This window comes from Geotrypetes seraphini, chromosome 5 (assembly GCF_902459505.1).
Source record: "Geotrypetes seraphini chromosome 5, aGeoSer1.1, whole genome shotgun sequence".
NCBI lineage: Eukaryota > Metazoa > Chordata > Amphibia > Gymnophiona > Dermophiidae > Geotrypetes > Geotrypetes seraphini.
Genome location: NC_047088.1, coordinates 92,495,102 through 92,509,217, shown reverse-complemented (window position 1 = coordinate 92,509,217; position 14,116 = coordinate 92,495,102). Strand labels below are relative to the sequence as shown.

General features: G+C 44.4%; 1 protein-coding gene across 4 annotated transcripts in view; it reads right to left on the bottom strand.

The window, feature by feature from the left end:
• Positions 1-14,116, bottom strand: part of RABEP2 (rabaptin, RAB GTPase binding effector protein 2) — a 42,926-nt gene that overhangs the window by 16,625 nt on the left and 12,185 nt on the right. For 3 of the 4 annotated variants that reach the window (XM_033947166.1, XM_033947164.1, XM_033947167.1), the window contains exons 3-6: positions 12,984-13,132; positions 10,705-10,824; positions 5,626-5,970; positions 4,650-4,766 (exon numbers count right to left, since the gene is read on the bottom strand). In XM_033947166.1, the coding sequence (XP_033803057.1) occupies positions 4,650-4,766; positions 5,626-5,970; positions 10,705-10,824; positions 12,984-13,132 (731 nt within the window). The remainder of the gene's footprint in view (positions 1-4,649; positions 4,767-5,625; positions 5,971-10,704; positions 10,825-12,983; positions 13,133-14,116) is intronic. The other variant, XM_033947165.1, reaches the window with a different exon arrangement.

Here is a 14,116-nt window from a genome sequence, read left to right as displayed (position 1 = left end):
AGAAATGGAAGGACCAAAGAAACTGGTTCTCTGAAGGACTCCATATTATCTTTAGCACACCAGTGTTCCGGATTTTTCATGGAAACTGATCCCTGATATAGGAGTTCTGGATGAATCAGTAACTTGAGGCACCTGTCTCTTTGAAGGTGTACTAGATCTGCATACTACAGCCAATGTGGCCAAGCCGGTGTCACCAGGATTATCAACCCCAGATGGTCAGCTATTCTGCAGAGAACACGACCTATCATGGGCCAAAGGGAAAACACGTACAACAGCCCTGTCTCTGGCCACAGTTAAACTAGAGCAGTGTTTCTCAACTCGGTCCTGGAGCACCCCCTTGCCAGTCAGGTTTTCAAGATATCCACAATGAATATGCATGAAAGAAATTTGCATATAACGGCAGCAGTGTATTCAAATCAAGTTTATGCAAATTTATTGTGGATATCCTGCAATCCTGACTGGCAAGGGGGTACTCCAGGACCAAGTTAAGAAACATTGAACTAGAGCATCTAATCCAGCACTCCCAGACTGAAGAAAAGATCTATGTACTTTCTTGTTTACTGCCAAAGCCATCAGATTGAATATTGGGTGCCCCCGATGCACAAAGCAGATGAAGGCCTTCTGGGACAACGCCCATTCTCCCGGGTCCAATGTTTGCTGACTGAGGTAATCTGCCTGCACATTCTCCTCTCCCAGTGAATGAGGATTAGAGAAGAGCAGATATGGCTTCTCTTCACAAAAGTGGAAGTAAGGAAAAAGTAGGAAACTATAGGCTAGCAAGTCTGACTTCTGTGGTAAGTAAATTAATGGAAACAGAGAATAGTGCAGCTTCTGAAATCTAGTGGATTACAGGAACCAAGACAACATGGATTAACTAGAAACAGGTCTTGTCAGACAAATCTGATCAATTTCTTTGACCGGGTGACCAGAGAATTGAATAGAGGGAGAGCGCTAGATGTGGTGTATTTCGCATAGATTTTAGCAAAGCTAAACTGAGTGCCCTTGGTATGGGCCCCTAAGTGACAGACTGGTTCAGGAACTGGTTGAGTAAAAGGTAACAGAGGGTAGTGGTCAATGGAGACTGCTCTGAGGAAAAGGATGCTACCCATGGTGTGCTTCAAGGTTCAGTTCTTGGGTCTGTTTTGGGGGGAGTTTTTGTAAGCGATATTTTAGAAAGGCTGTCAGGTAAGATTTGCCTCTATGCGAATGATATCAAAATGTGCAATAGAGTAGATAGTGTGGAAAACATGAAGAAGGACCTAGGGAAGCTTGAGGAATGGTCTGATATTTGGCAGCTAAGATTTAATGCTAAGAAATGCAAGATCAAGCATTTGGGTTACAGAAACCCAAGGGAATGGTACAGTTTAGGGGGGGTGAACAACTTTTGTGCACAAAAGAGGATTTGGACTTGGCTGTGATAGTATGTAATGATCTTTAGGTGGCCAAACAGGTTGAAAAGGTCATGGTGAAAGCTAGAAGGATGCTTGGGTGCATAGGGAGAAGATTGGCCAGTAGGAAAACGAAGGTATTGATGGCCCTGTATAAGACTGGTGAAACCTCATTCAGAATATTGTGTACAATTCTGGAAACCACATTTTCAAAAAGGTATAAACAGAATGGAGTTGGTCCAGAAGAAGGCAACTAAAATGGTTGATGGTCTGCGTCATAAGGCATACAGAGACAGACTTTTAAAATCTCAATATGTATACTCTGGAGGAAAGACAGGAGAGGGGGAGATATGATGGAGACGTTCAAAACCTATGTGGTATAAATACATATGAGGTAAGTCTCTTTCAATTGAGTGAGGGCATAGAATGAGGTTAAGAGGTGACAGTCTTAGGAGTAATCTAAGGAAATACTTTTTTATCGAAAGGGTGGTAGATACATAGAACTCTCTGTAGAGGCGTGGAGACTAAGACTTTGTCTGAATTCAAGAAAGCATTGGACAGGCACATGAGATCTGTTAGGGAGAGGAGGGGATAGTGGTTGCTGTAGATGGGCAGACTGGATGGGCCATTTGGCCTTTATCTGCCCTCACCTTTCTATGAGCCACTGAAGATCTATAGTCCAAATATCTAACAGACTTTTGACTGTCACTCAGATTTTGTCCGCTTTATCTAGCTGTCCGGCCGGAGGAGTCCACAAACAGATCTGCCAGAGCGTGACAGAATTTGAGCTTGTATCCTTCTCGAATGATATCCAGAACCCAGCAATCCGAGCAGAGCTCCCAATAGGCTGACAGTCTCCCTACTATCTGAGTCATTGGGATTTCTTGGAGGCTGTTGTGGTGCAAGAACCAGAGGGAAGAGGTCATCTGTTGCTGTTAAACCTCCATTTAGACCCCTGAAATGATCCTTGAAAATTGCCTTGACCAGAACCCCTAGGGGCATGTGGTCTGCTGTTTGGAAATGCTTTAGGGTGACGATCTGTCACACTGGCCATCAGGTCGTCCAATCACTTACCAAAGAGCATCCATCCTTTAAAGGGAAGACTGCTTAAAACAGCTTTAGAAGTGGAATCTCCTACCCATTGCATTCAGCGGGAAGAAATAGAATAAGCAAAAATCTTGCTCATAAGTCTGATTATGTCAAAGTGCATCTGCTACATAATCAGCTCACACCATTACCAACTGGGGGTAGAATAAGAGCACTCAGCGGGAAGAAATAGAATAAGCAAAAATCTTGCTCATAAGTCTGATTATGTCAAAGTGCATCTGCTACATAATCAGCTCACACCATTACCAACTGGGGGTAGAATAAGAGCACTCAGCGGGAAGAAATAGAATAAGCAAAAATCTTGCTCATAAGTCTGATTATGTCAAAGTGCATCTGCTACATAATCAGCTCACACCATTACCAACTGGGGGTAAACATCGTCATCTGCTGCAGGAGTACAATTTAACCTGGTATGGCAAGTGCATGCCACAAACGAGGCCACTGCTGCCGCCTTAGGTTTAACTCTCGCAGGGAATCAGTAATAATCTCCAGCAAAGTTGTTGGCTTGAAAAATCAGCATACTGTCGGTTCTTCATCCTGGTCAAAGGCTACCACCACCTCTTCAATGTTGGCTTCTACTTGAGACCCCACATCTCCTAAAAGGCAAGATTCACTCTGTAGCAGTAAAGGCATGGACTCTGACCCTCAGTCTGTCCAGTCCTTCTGACTGGTCTTCTGATTCCTGATTGGTAACCTTCTCTGGGAGGAGTGCTCTTTGTGAAGAGAGACACCCCCCTTGCACAGCCACCGGCTTGCCCTCATAGGCGCAGGAGGATTCCAAAATTTACATAAGCTTTCCATAGAAGACTCAAAATCTGGAGTAAAGCCCAGAACAGGAAGCCCAGAAGACCCCTTTAGGGACTCACCACGTTTTCTCTTGGGCTCCATGGCATCCACGCATCTGCGTTTCATCAAGACACCATCCAAGGGCTTTGGAAGGGATTTTCTTCCTGAAAATGAGCCATCTGCAATTTCCCAGTCCTAGAGATAACAGAAGGAGCTAAGCCATGGCTCCTGCTCCCCCCTCCCCCCCCAACCATCACCACTTTCACATGCTCCATAGCACATGGCATACAGATGCTCCTCAGCTGGTCATTCAATGCAAACTTGGCATGATACAGAGGTAGAAAGGTCCGAGGAGTCCATTACACTCAATTTTAACCTAAATTGAGGGGCTTTGTTGAGGCAGATAAAGGCTTTTTATTTAAAATTTGAAAATCCAAGATGACTACCACAGCAGCATTTTGGCGCCAAAAAATGGCCGGGATTCACCAAAGTGTAAAAAATTCTAAACAGGGAGATGGGAAACCCTATAGCAAGCCCCAGAAATGACCAATACCTCAATTTTGGGACTCTCACAATTTTCCACACTGCAATCTTCAGGCTGCCAGTTAGACCCCCATGAATCCACGCTGTGAAAGAGGGATGGAAACACAGCTGGCACCCACTAAAGCCCTTTCCAAACTGCCAAGAGGCTAAAGAGCCAGCGCTCAAGCACCTGATAAATCAGGGGCAAGCCTACCTTCTAAAGGTCCCCAAGCTCCACAAATTAAAATGCAGGTCAGCTAAACAGGTTCCCTAAAATGGTTGCCCTGTTAGCTACAGATTTCTGCTCAAAGAGTCTGCATCTCCTACCAGGCAGAGATACCCCAGGGCTACTGGGATTTTCATGAGCACCGAAAGCATCACAATTCAAATAAAAGCAGATCAGAAAATTACCTTCTCAACTTGCTTGCAAAAGGAAAAACTGAGGAGACACAGTACAGCTACTGAGGAAGGAAGCGGAGCTGAAAGATATAAACGATATCCTTCTGCAAGAAACTCACGGTTTCAGGAAAGTAACCAATTGTAAAGGCTTCTGCAACCTTTCCACCAGAGATCAGTTTCTCTTTTTTATATACTACAGGGTGCTTCCCATTGCTGCTGAACGAACTATATTTCATAAACAAAAACAGAATGGAGCAAAGGCTAGCTATGGTGCATTCTGGGATGGTTCCACAGATGTAGAAAAGATATCTCCTTCCTCTATCGTGCTCCCAACAGTAGGATGCACCACACAGCACCATGAAAATGAGCACCTTCAGACTCTGCTCCCTAAATTATGTCCAACAGATAGTTAGAGAGAGTGATCCCTCTCTGCAAGGTTTAACATACCTGATTGGCACAGTCATCTGTACTACGCTGAAGTGCTTCCTCCAGCCATTTCTTCTCCTGTTTTGCTCTCTCCAATTCCTCGTTTGCTTGGTGCAGGGAAACTTGCTGTTGTTTCACCTGTGAGATAAAATATAAGGGCCTTTATACTGGAGTAATCTAATCCATTTCTTGGCTAGCCTTCAGAAGCTAAAACTTATTTCTATCTTCACCTGAGGAAAGAGTTTCAGCTCCTAAAGACTAGTCAAAAATGTATTGTTAGTCCAATAAAAAATATATCAACTTATATTCTTTTTTTTGTTTTGCTTTTACTTACACATTTCTATACCCTATAGGAGGCAGCAAAACTCAAGATGACTTCATAACCTAATGATCAGTGAAGTGGACTGGGGAACTGGGTTCGATTCCCACTGAAGCTCCTTGTGACCCTGGGCAAGTTACTTAACCCTCCAATGCCCCAGGTACAAAGACTGTGATCCCACTATGAATAAAGAAAGTACCTGCATATAATATGTACAGCTCTGCGTACATTTAGTAGCGATATAGAAATGATTAGTAATAATAGTCACATCTGTCACTCAAACAGTCCCTATGAATTGAAGAGGTGGCAACCTTACATAATTCCAAGAGTGTCCCAAGCTGGTATCGTGCCCTGTGTGACACACCCCACCCACTGCACCGTGGCCACTACAAGGAGACAAAAGAATGGAAGTAATTTTTGTGCTGTCCCCAATCTCCCTTATGCTCTCTACAGCCACACATTCTGTTTGTACAGCCCTTGGAATGGCCCTGCATATGTCTAAGGGTCTCTCAGACATTAGGACTATGTAAATTGTTCTTTCAATGCATGCATATCATTCTTGTGAATAAGCATCATGATACAACAAACCAGAGCCAGGAAGTGATGATAAATTTCTGACCCCTGTGTCCCCTACTGCAGGAGACACCTTCGAATCCCTGGACCTGCAGCAATGCTCACCTCCAGCTCAGACACCAGCTGATACCCAGGAGGTGGGAGATAGATGCATTCTGGGACTAGTGTTCCCGTAGAGACTAGCGATGCAGTTTCCTCATGCTCTGGGCTCAGGCCCCGTCCAGGGAATGCACCACACAGGTTAAAGGAGGAGATGGACAAGTTGTCACAGTTCCTTGCAAAGGTTTCAGCACCTGCAGACACATCTGGCTCCTCTGCAGAGTCTCCCTCGCTCTCCACAGCTTCTTCTGTGTCAGTCGCTTGAGGTTCTCCTTTTCCAGCAAGGTGTCTGAAGTGGGCTTCCAAATCCTGCAGCTCAGGGGAGTCTGAAACACGGATCTTGCTCGGGTCCTAGAATATACAATTCAAAGTATGAGGTTCTGTGTGGCCCAAGATTCAGATGACAGATCATTGCTCGATGCAAGCTATCCAGGAGATGCCAGAAAGGCCAAGCTGGAGCCAAAGAAAAGCATGGATTCGGAAAAGGGGATGTCAAGATATTCTCTCCCAGAAGTGTCCATATTACAATCCTGTAGAAATGCAAAACCAGTCGGGTCTTCAGGACATCCCCAATCAACATGCATGAGACCTTTGCATATAATGGAGGCACCCCCTGCAAATATATCTCATAGATATTCGTTAGGGATATCATGAAAGCCAGACTGGTTTGGACAGAGATTCTCAACATGCAATATGCATACCCTAGGGGGTACACGTACCATTGTCAGGGGGTACGTGACACGATAATCCTAATCCTCCTTCAGCTGTCACATATCTCCTGCCTTTCTCATCCTCTCTTCCCAGCCCCCCTCCCCAGGGACTAGTAGCAGTACCTCTCCCTTCCCCAGCAATACCTCTTCTCTCCCTAGCAGCAGCTCACTGTGTGCTTTTAACTTCCACACACAGCTGCTGCTAGTGTTAGTTTAGCCAGTGATTCCATAGGGCAGCGTCGAGGCCTTTGCTAGGCCAGCCTGCCTCCAACAAAAGAGAAAGTTGCATTGCATTATCGGAGGCGGACCAGCCTAGCAGCAGCAGTACCTCTCTTCCCCCCTAGCGGCAGCTGTGTGGGGAAGTTAAAAGCACACAGTGAGCTGCTGCTAGGTGGGAGGAGAGGTATTGCTGGATATGGGAATGGAAGAGGGAGAGGTGCTGCTGGACAGGGGAGGAGGGAAAGGGAATGGAGAAGAAGTACTGCTGGACAGGAGAGAGGGAGAGGTGCTGTTGGACAGGGGAGGAGGAAAAGGGAAAGGAGAAGAGGTGTTGCTGCTGGACCTGGCAGAAGGGGAAGGGAAGAGAAAGAATTTGCTGGATTTGAAAAGTAGGGTAGGGAGAGGTGGTACATAGGGAGAGAGCATATTAGTTGTGAATGGGGTTGGGAGGGTAGGAAGGAAGAAAAATTGTTGCAGGAGGGGCAAGTGATGAGAGCAGGAGAAATGGTGCATGTGGAGAGAGCATGTTAATTGTGAATGGGATTGGGGAGAAGGAAAGAAGGAAAATTGTTGCAGGAGGGATGAGAGTGAAGAGAGAGGGAGAAATATACCACTAGGGGGGTAGATGACTGAAGGAAGGGAGAGATACAGTATGTCAGATCAGGAGAAGGGGGGAGAGAAAGAGAGAGGTGTTGGACCACTGGGGGAAGGGGAGGAGGGAAAGAGAGAGGTGTTGAACCACTGGGGGAAGGGGAGGAGGGAAAGAGAGAGGTGTTGGACTATTGGGGGAGGGGAGGAGGGAAAGAAAGATGTTTCGGATCACTAGGGGAGGGGAGGAGGGAAAGAGAGATGTTTTGGACCACTGGGGGAGGGGAGGAGGGAAAGAGAGATGTTTCAGACCACTGGGTGAGAGGAGGAGGGAAAGAGACAGATGCCAGACCATGGGAGAGCAGACAGAAGGGAAGGGAAGACATGGAAAAATAGATTTTGAGAAGAAAATTGAAAAATGGAAAAAAGTTGAATGTTAAAAATATTAAATTTTTAAATTTTTTGTTGTGCTGATAAGTCTTTCAGCAGGGCGCCTAACAGCGATACATGGTGGTTGACACTGTATGTTCTTTAATCACAGCACAACGGCTTCTATTAGCTTCAAAAGGTGTTAAGAAAGGGACACTTATCTGAAAAAAGTGTCTTGGCTCCAGATAAGTGTCCCTTTCTTAACACTTTTTGAAGCTACAGGAATAATGTATATATAATTACATTACCTTAGAGATTTCTATTCCGCTATTACCTTGCAGTTCAAGGCGGATTACAAAAGAGATAAAAAATGGAGGGTTACAATGGAAGAACATTTGTCCTTTCTAGAGAGGTAAAGAGTAGGTTATGTAGTTTCTGTGTGGCGGGAAGAGGGAGGGGGGAAGGACGGTAAGTTTGAAGTTAGGGCTGTTTCAAGAATTTCTTGAAGAATGTAGTTTTAATTTCTTTCCTGAAGTTATGGCTGTTTCAGGAATTTCTTGAAGAGTATAGTTTTTATTTCTTTTCTGAACGTCATGTTATCTGGTGTCGTTATCAGTAGATTGGAGATTTGGTTATCTAGTTTAGCTGCTTGAGTGGCCAGGAGGCCATCGTATAGTTTTTTCTGTTTTACTTCTTTGATCGAGGAGTGTGTGAATGGGGTGTGTGTTTTTCTATGTCTGATTGAGGTGTTTGGATGAGGCGGTTGTTCAGGTAGGTTGGGCTGGCTCCGTTTAAGGCTTTAAATAACATACAGTAGAATTTAAATATTATTTTTTCTTGGATTGGTAGCCAATGTGAGTTGATGTATGCTTCTGTAATATGGTCGTGTTTTCTCAATGAGTAGATGAGTCTCAGAGCTGCATTTTGGATTCTTTGTAGTTGTTTAGACATTGTAGCAAGGCAGGGGAAATAGAGCAGTGTTTTTCAACCTTTTTTGGGCAAAGGCACACTTGTTTCATGAAAAAAATCACAAGGCACACCACCATTAGAAAAAGTTAAAAAATTTAACTGTGCCTATATTGACTATATATAAATATATAGGAATCAAATAAACACAAAGAAAGTATTTTATAATGCTGCCACCGCCACTGGGGAATAGGCTGCCACTGCCGCCATCGGGAACAGGCCGGCACCGAGTTCTCCCTGCTTCTCTTCCCCGCAGGGCCGACCAACTCTCGCCACCCGTCGTCAATTCTAACGTCGGAGAGGACGTTCTAGGCCAGCCAGGCAGCGATTGGCTGGCCCAGAACGTCCTCTCCGACGTCAGAATTGACGCGAGTGGCGAGAGTTGGCCGGCCCCACAGGGAAAAGCAGGGAGAACTTGGCGCCGGCCTGTTCCCGATGGCGGCGGTGGCACTCAAGTGGCTAAAGAGCCGCAGTTTGCCGGCCTAGGGACAACACTGGAGGGTGGCCAGCTGTGCACCCCCTTGGGACGTAAACCCGGGGTGGGGCAGACCGCGCCCCCCCCACCCTGGTATGCCACTATCTGTACCTCACTCCCTCCCTATGACCAAAAATTCTCCTTTCTTCTATTCCCCGTGTACACAACCATCTCTTTCCCTCCCTTCCTCTCTCCAAAGTCCATGCCTTCTGTGTCCAAACACTCATTCCCTCCCCCACCTCAGCATCTCTTTCCCTCCCTTCCTCTCTCCCAAGTCCATTTCTTCTGTGTCCAAAAACGCATTCCCTCCCCCACCTCAGCATCTCTTTCCCTCCCTTCCTCTCTCCCAAGTCCATTTCTTCTGTGTCCAAAAACGCATTCCCTCCCCCACCTCAGCATCTCTTTCCCTCCCTTCCTCTCTCCCAAGTCCATGCCTTCTGTGTCCAAAAACCCATTCCCTCCCCCACCTCAGCATCTCTTTCCCTCCCTTCCTCTCTCCCAAGTCCATTTCTTCTGTGTCCAAAAACGCATTCCCTCCCCCACCTCAGCATCTCTTTCCCTCCCTTCCTCTCTCCCAAGTTCATGCCTTGTGTCCAAAACGCACTCCCTCCCCCCTTTTGTGTTCCGTGTTTGCCTCCCAGCCCATTTTTGCAACTTTCTCAGCAAAACGAAGCTCAAGCCGCGAGGCTTGTCTTCTGCTTCCTGCCTGCCCTGCCGCGCACAAATAGCCGAACGGAAGTATTCTCCGAAGTCAGCGCTGACGTCGGAGGGCAGGCTTTGCTTAAGCCCTCCCTCCGACGTCAGCGCTGACATCGGGGAACGCTTGCGATCGGCTATATGTTAGCTGCAGGGCAGGCAGGAACAGAAGACGAGCCTCGCGGCTCGAGATGTATTGAATTCCGCGGGTCCCCCGTCCAGCTCTCTCCTGTCCACGTGGGGCGGACAGCCCCTCTCCCTAGACTGGTGGTACTGCCCTGATGGCGGCCCTGACCGTACGGCACACCAGGCAACATCTCGCGGCACACTAGTGTGCCGCGGAACAGCGGTTGAAAAACACTGAAATAGAGGATGTTGCAGTAATCTATTAGACTTAGGATTAGGGATTGTACTATAAGCTGGAATTGTGTTTTTTGAAGAATTTCCTGACTTGTCTTAGGTTTCTCATCAATGTGAAGGATTTCTCTATTGTTTTATTTATTTGCGGTTGCTTGGTGCAGCATCGGTCTATAGTCATTCCTAGTAGTTTTATGGTAGTTTGAATGGGATAGTTGATTGTGTTAATTACTATATTGGTTATGGTTGGGACTTTGTCATTTTTGAGGAGGATGAATTTAGTTTTGTCTGTGTTGCTTTTCAGTTTGTGATCTTTCATCCAGGTTGCTACTGTTTCTAGTGTTCGGTGTAGTGTGTTTGTCATGGCGGTCTTTGGTTGATCAAAAGGTATACACACACACAAAGACTGCAGTTTTGACACTTTGTTCTTTTTTTTTTTTTTTTAGTATATTGGATCTGCCAAACAGCAAGGAATCAACACCAAATTAATTCACATAAAGAAAGGATTTTTTTTTTTTTTAGGTGAGGAGAGTGGTGGAAACCAAGAGCGTAAAAGGTATAAGTCAAAGTATGGGTCGTTAGTGAGTGACAAACCATTTGGGCCCTGGATCACTCTTTTTGAGAACACCAGCCCTTTCCAATATTGTCTTTTGGCCCTTGGTGCCTCTGTTACACCACCCCTTTTTTGCCTGCTCCCTTCCCCACCTTTGTCACCTGAAATTCTTGGATCAGCCCCTCTGCCCGTGTCAGCTTCTTCCTCAGTGCTGCAATTTCTTGCTCCATCGGCAAAACGATCTCACGTAGCTTCTCCGCATCCTCATGAGCCTGAAGTTAAAAAAAAAAAACACCTACTACAGTGGCACAAAAACTTCAGCGTAGAAAAGAAAGTTCTAGAAAATGAGGGCTATGAGGTTGAAAGGAGTTAGACTCAGGAATACTGTATGGAGATATTTCTGAATGGAAAGGTTGGTAGATGTACACCTTTCTTTCTTTACATCTTTATTAATTTTCAAAATTAATACAAAGTACCAGGAATTATACAGACATTAATAAACAAAATAAGCACTTAAATTCAATCAATAATAATGCAGAAGAAAAATATCCCTGCCCTCCCATCCAACATATTTAATCAAAGAATAAACCAAAAAGATATCCCACCCTGTCCTGGATGTGTATAAAAAGAAACAAAAATTAAAACAAAAGACAACTTTGTTGAAGTAACAAAGGATGTCAATGGGCCCCAAACCAATTTAAATAGATTGCTATGCCCTAACATATCAGCATTCATCTTTTCATATCTGTATCCTAAACATAAACTGGCCCACCAAAAAGGAATATTAAGGCGGTCGCAATTTTTCCAATTGCGAGTCACCATTTGCATGGCTATCCCTGTCATAATTAGGAAAAGCCTGCATTTGTACCGGTCCATAGGGGGCTTAATATGCAGCAATGTTCCACATATAACTACCTCATACATCAAAGGAATTGTTGATTCCAGTATGAGATTAATCTGTCCCCATATTGATTTCCAGAAGCTGAGTATCAAAGGACAATAGAACAGATGATCCAGTGTCCCTGTGTCTAGATAACAGTGCCAGCATCTGTTAGATTTAGAACTGTCTAATTTATGTAACCTAACAGGGGTCCAAAAGATCTATGTAACAGAAAAAAACATGTTTGTCTCATAGATGCTGACGCTGTACATCTCATCCTTCAAGTCCTTTCTTTCAAAGTAGTGGATGCAAATATAACAAAATTCAAGAAAGCAAGGAATAAGTACAGAGTAGAGAATGACATGGGAAATAACCGCGGGAAATAATCCCATGTCATTTTCTAGTGTCTATTTCAATCTCAATCCTTCTACACCAGCATTCTTCAAAGCAAAGCTTGCGGGTCAGTGGTTGAGGCCATTCATACTCTGATTCTTCCCTCTCTCCTTAAAGAATGACATGAAGATGGTTTCCCGTGGTTATCCGCGGGGACGGGAACAGTGATGAATTTTGTCACCGTGTCATTCTCTAGTACAGAGCAGCATCCTTAGTTGTGAAAAAGTGAGGGGGAACAACACAGGAAGCTCTACAATGAAGAGACTGTATATTTTTCTGTCTCTCTTCTATAGTGTCACCAGGAAAATGTAGTACTGTAAAGCAGTCAATTAGGTAAGCAAGATAAACCTTACCATCCTCACCTGCTATTAAAGTTTCTAGAGAGAAAAGTGTCAGCAAGGTGGGAAGAAAAGAACCTCAAGATAAAGACGAAATATACTTAAAAATGATATTAGATAATCCAGAGGGTCCTGCTTCCTCTGCTATGAAACCATTCAGAAAACCCAAGAAGCTGCAATTTAAGATCTGGAAGAACATCCAGAAATCTACTACTTATGTAAACTATAAGGGCTCCTTTTATCAAGGCACGCTATGGGGGTTAGCGCGTCGGACATTTCATCACGCGCTAACCCCCGTGGCAAGCCTAAAAACTAACGCCTCGTCAATGGAGGCGTTAGCGACTAGCACGGCAGGCGGTTAACTGCCTACCGCACCTTGATAAAAGGAGCCCTAAATATTTTAGGATAAGTATCTAAAAATCTATGTGAAATACAACACAGTTAAAAACATGAACCCATAAAACACAAAATAAAAAAAGCAATTAAAAAAACACACATTTCCTGCTTGTCATCCTAATCTTACAACGCAAACATTTCTGCGCCCTTGCTATACAAAACATTCTCTCCCTTCAGATTAACCACCGTACACTGCAATAAACCTATTTCCCCTTTACATCAGTATGTTAAATTATTTAAATTAACTAGTCAGTTCAGATCAAAGCATGCTTTCAATTTTACCTATCATAATATTCCTTTCATTATGATTAGATACAGTATAAGAGTAAAAGTCCCTTGTGCAGCAAGATCTTTCAGAAAAGCTTAAGACATTTTTTATCTTTCATCTTATTTCACGTGAAAATGTCTCTTCTCCTGATCTCACCTTCTCCATCTGCTTCTCTAAGGACTCCAGCGGGTGTGTCTGAGACACGCGTCTCTTTAGTTGGTTCAGTTCCCGTTCCTTCAGCTCCCGGTACAGGATCTGCTCTCTCTGTAAGGTTGCGATTTGAGCCTCATAGCTACTAATGGAGTCTGAGACAAAGAAAAAGAAAACTGAAGTCTTCCAAGGCATATATATAGTAGGTGGCAAAATCCAGCACTGAAAATTTTAACCAAATACCTCCATTTTGACTACAATCAGCACAAAAATGCACAAATTTCATTAACTCCCAGCAGAAATTTAGAGCCAAGTTTAGGATTATAAAATTATTCCCTGCCTGTTAAAACTGTAAAACGGAAAGCATGTATAGAGGCCTCAATATTCAAAAGGTTTATGCTCCTAACTTTGGAGAGAGTTATTTATGCTCATAAATTGGCTTCTTTGAAAATTTACCAGAGTTGAGTGTGCATAAATTTTTCCACAAAATTTCTCTAAATTCCTAAATTTAGGAGCATAAGAAGTGGGTGGCAATAAGGACAGATTCGGTGCTGGGAAAATAGGAGCTAAACACTGATTTTCAGAACTAGGCTCATAAATCTAGGCTAGTGTCTTGGAAACTTTTTTTAGCTCCAGCACACTAAACAGAGCAAATGTTGTTCACGGCGCATTATAATCGAAATTATACATCTGCAAAATGTTCGCTAGCACAAGCAGCATCTCCTACCTGCTGCTTGCGCCACCCTCGATTCCCTTCTGATGTCATGTCCTGGTCCTGTGATTGGAAGTGACGTCAGAAGGGAGCCGAGGCTGGTGCAAACAGCTGGTGGACGATGCTGCTCGCGCTGGTGAACATTTACAGAGGTATGCCAGGGGAAGGACAGGAGGAGAGGTGCCGGTGGTGACAGACTTTTGCGTACACGACATACACGTTACCTATTCTAGTATATATTTGTTTTCTTATGAAGGGAATTTTAAAAATAAATTCTGGAATCTCTCACGGCACACCCGGAATCTCTTCACGATACGCCACTGTGCAGCGGCACACAGTTTGCAAGACAGTGGTCTAGGCAAATGAATGGCAGGCCTACTTTTATAAACATAGCTCTTAAGCTCCTAAATTAAGATGAAATTTCAGG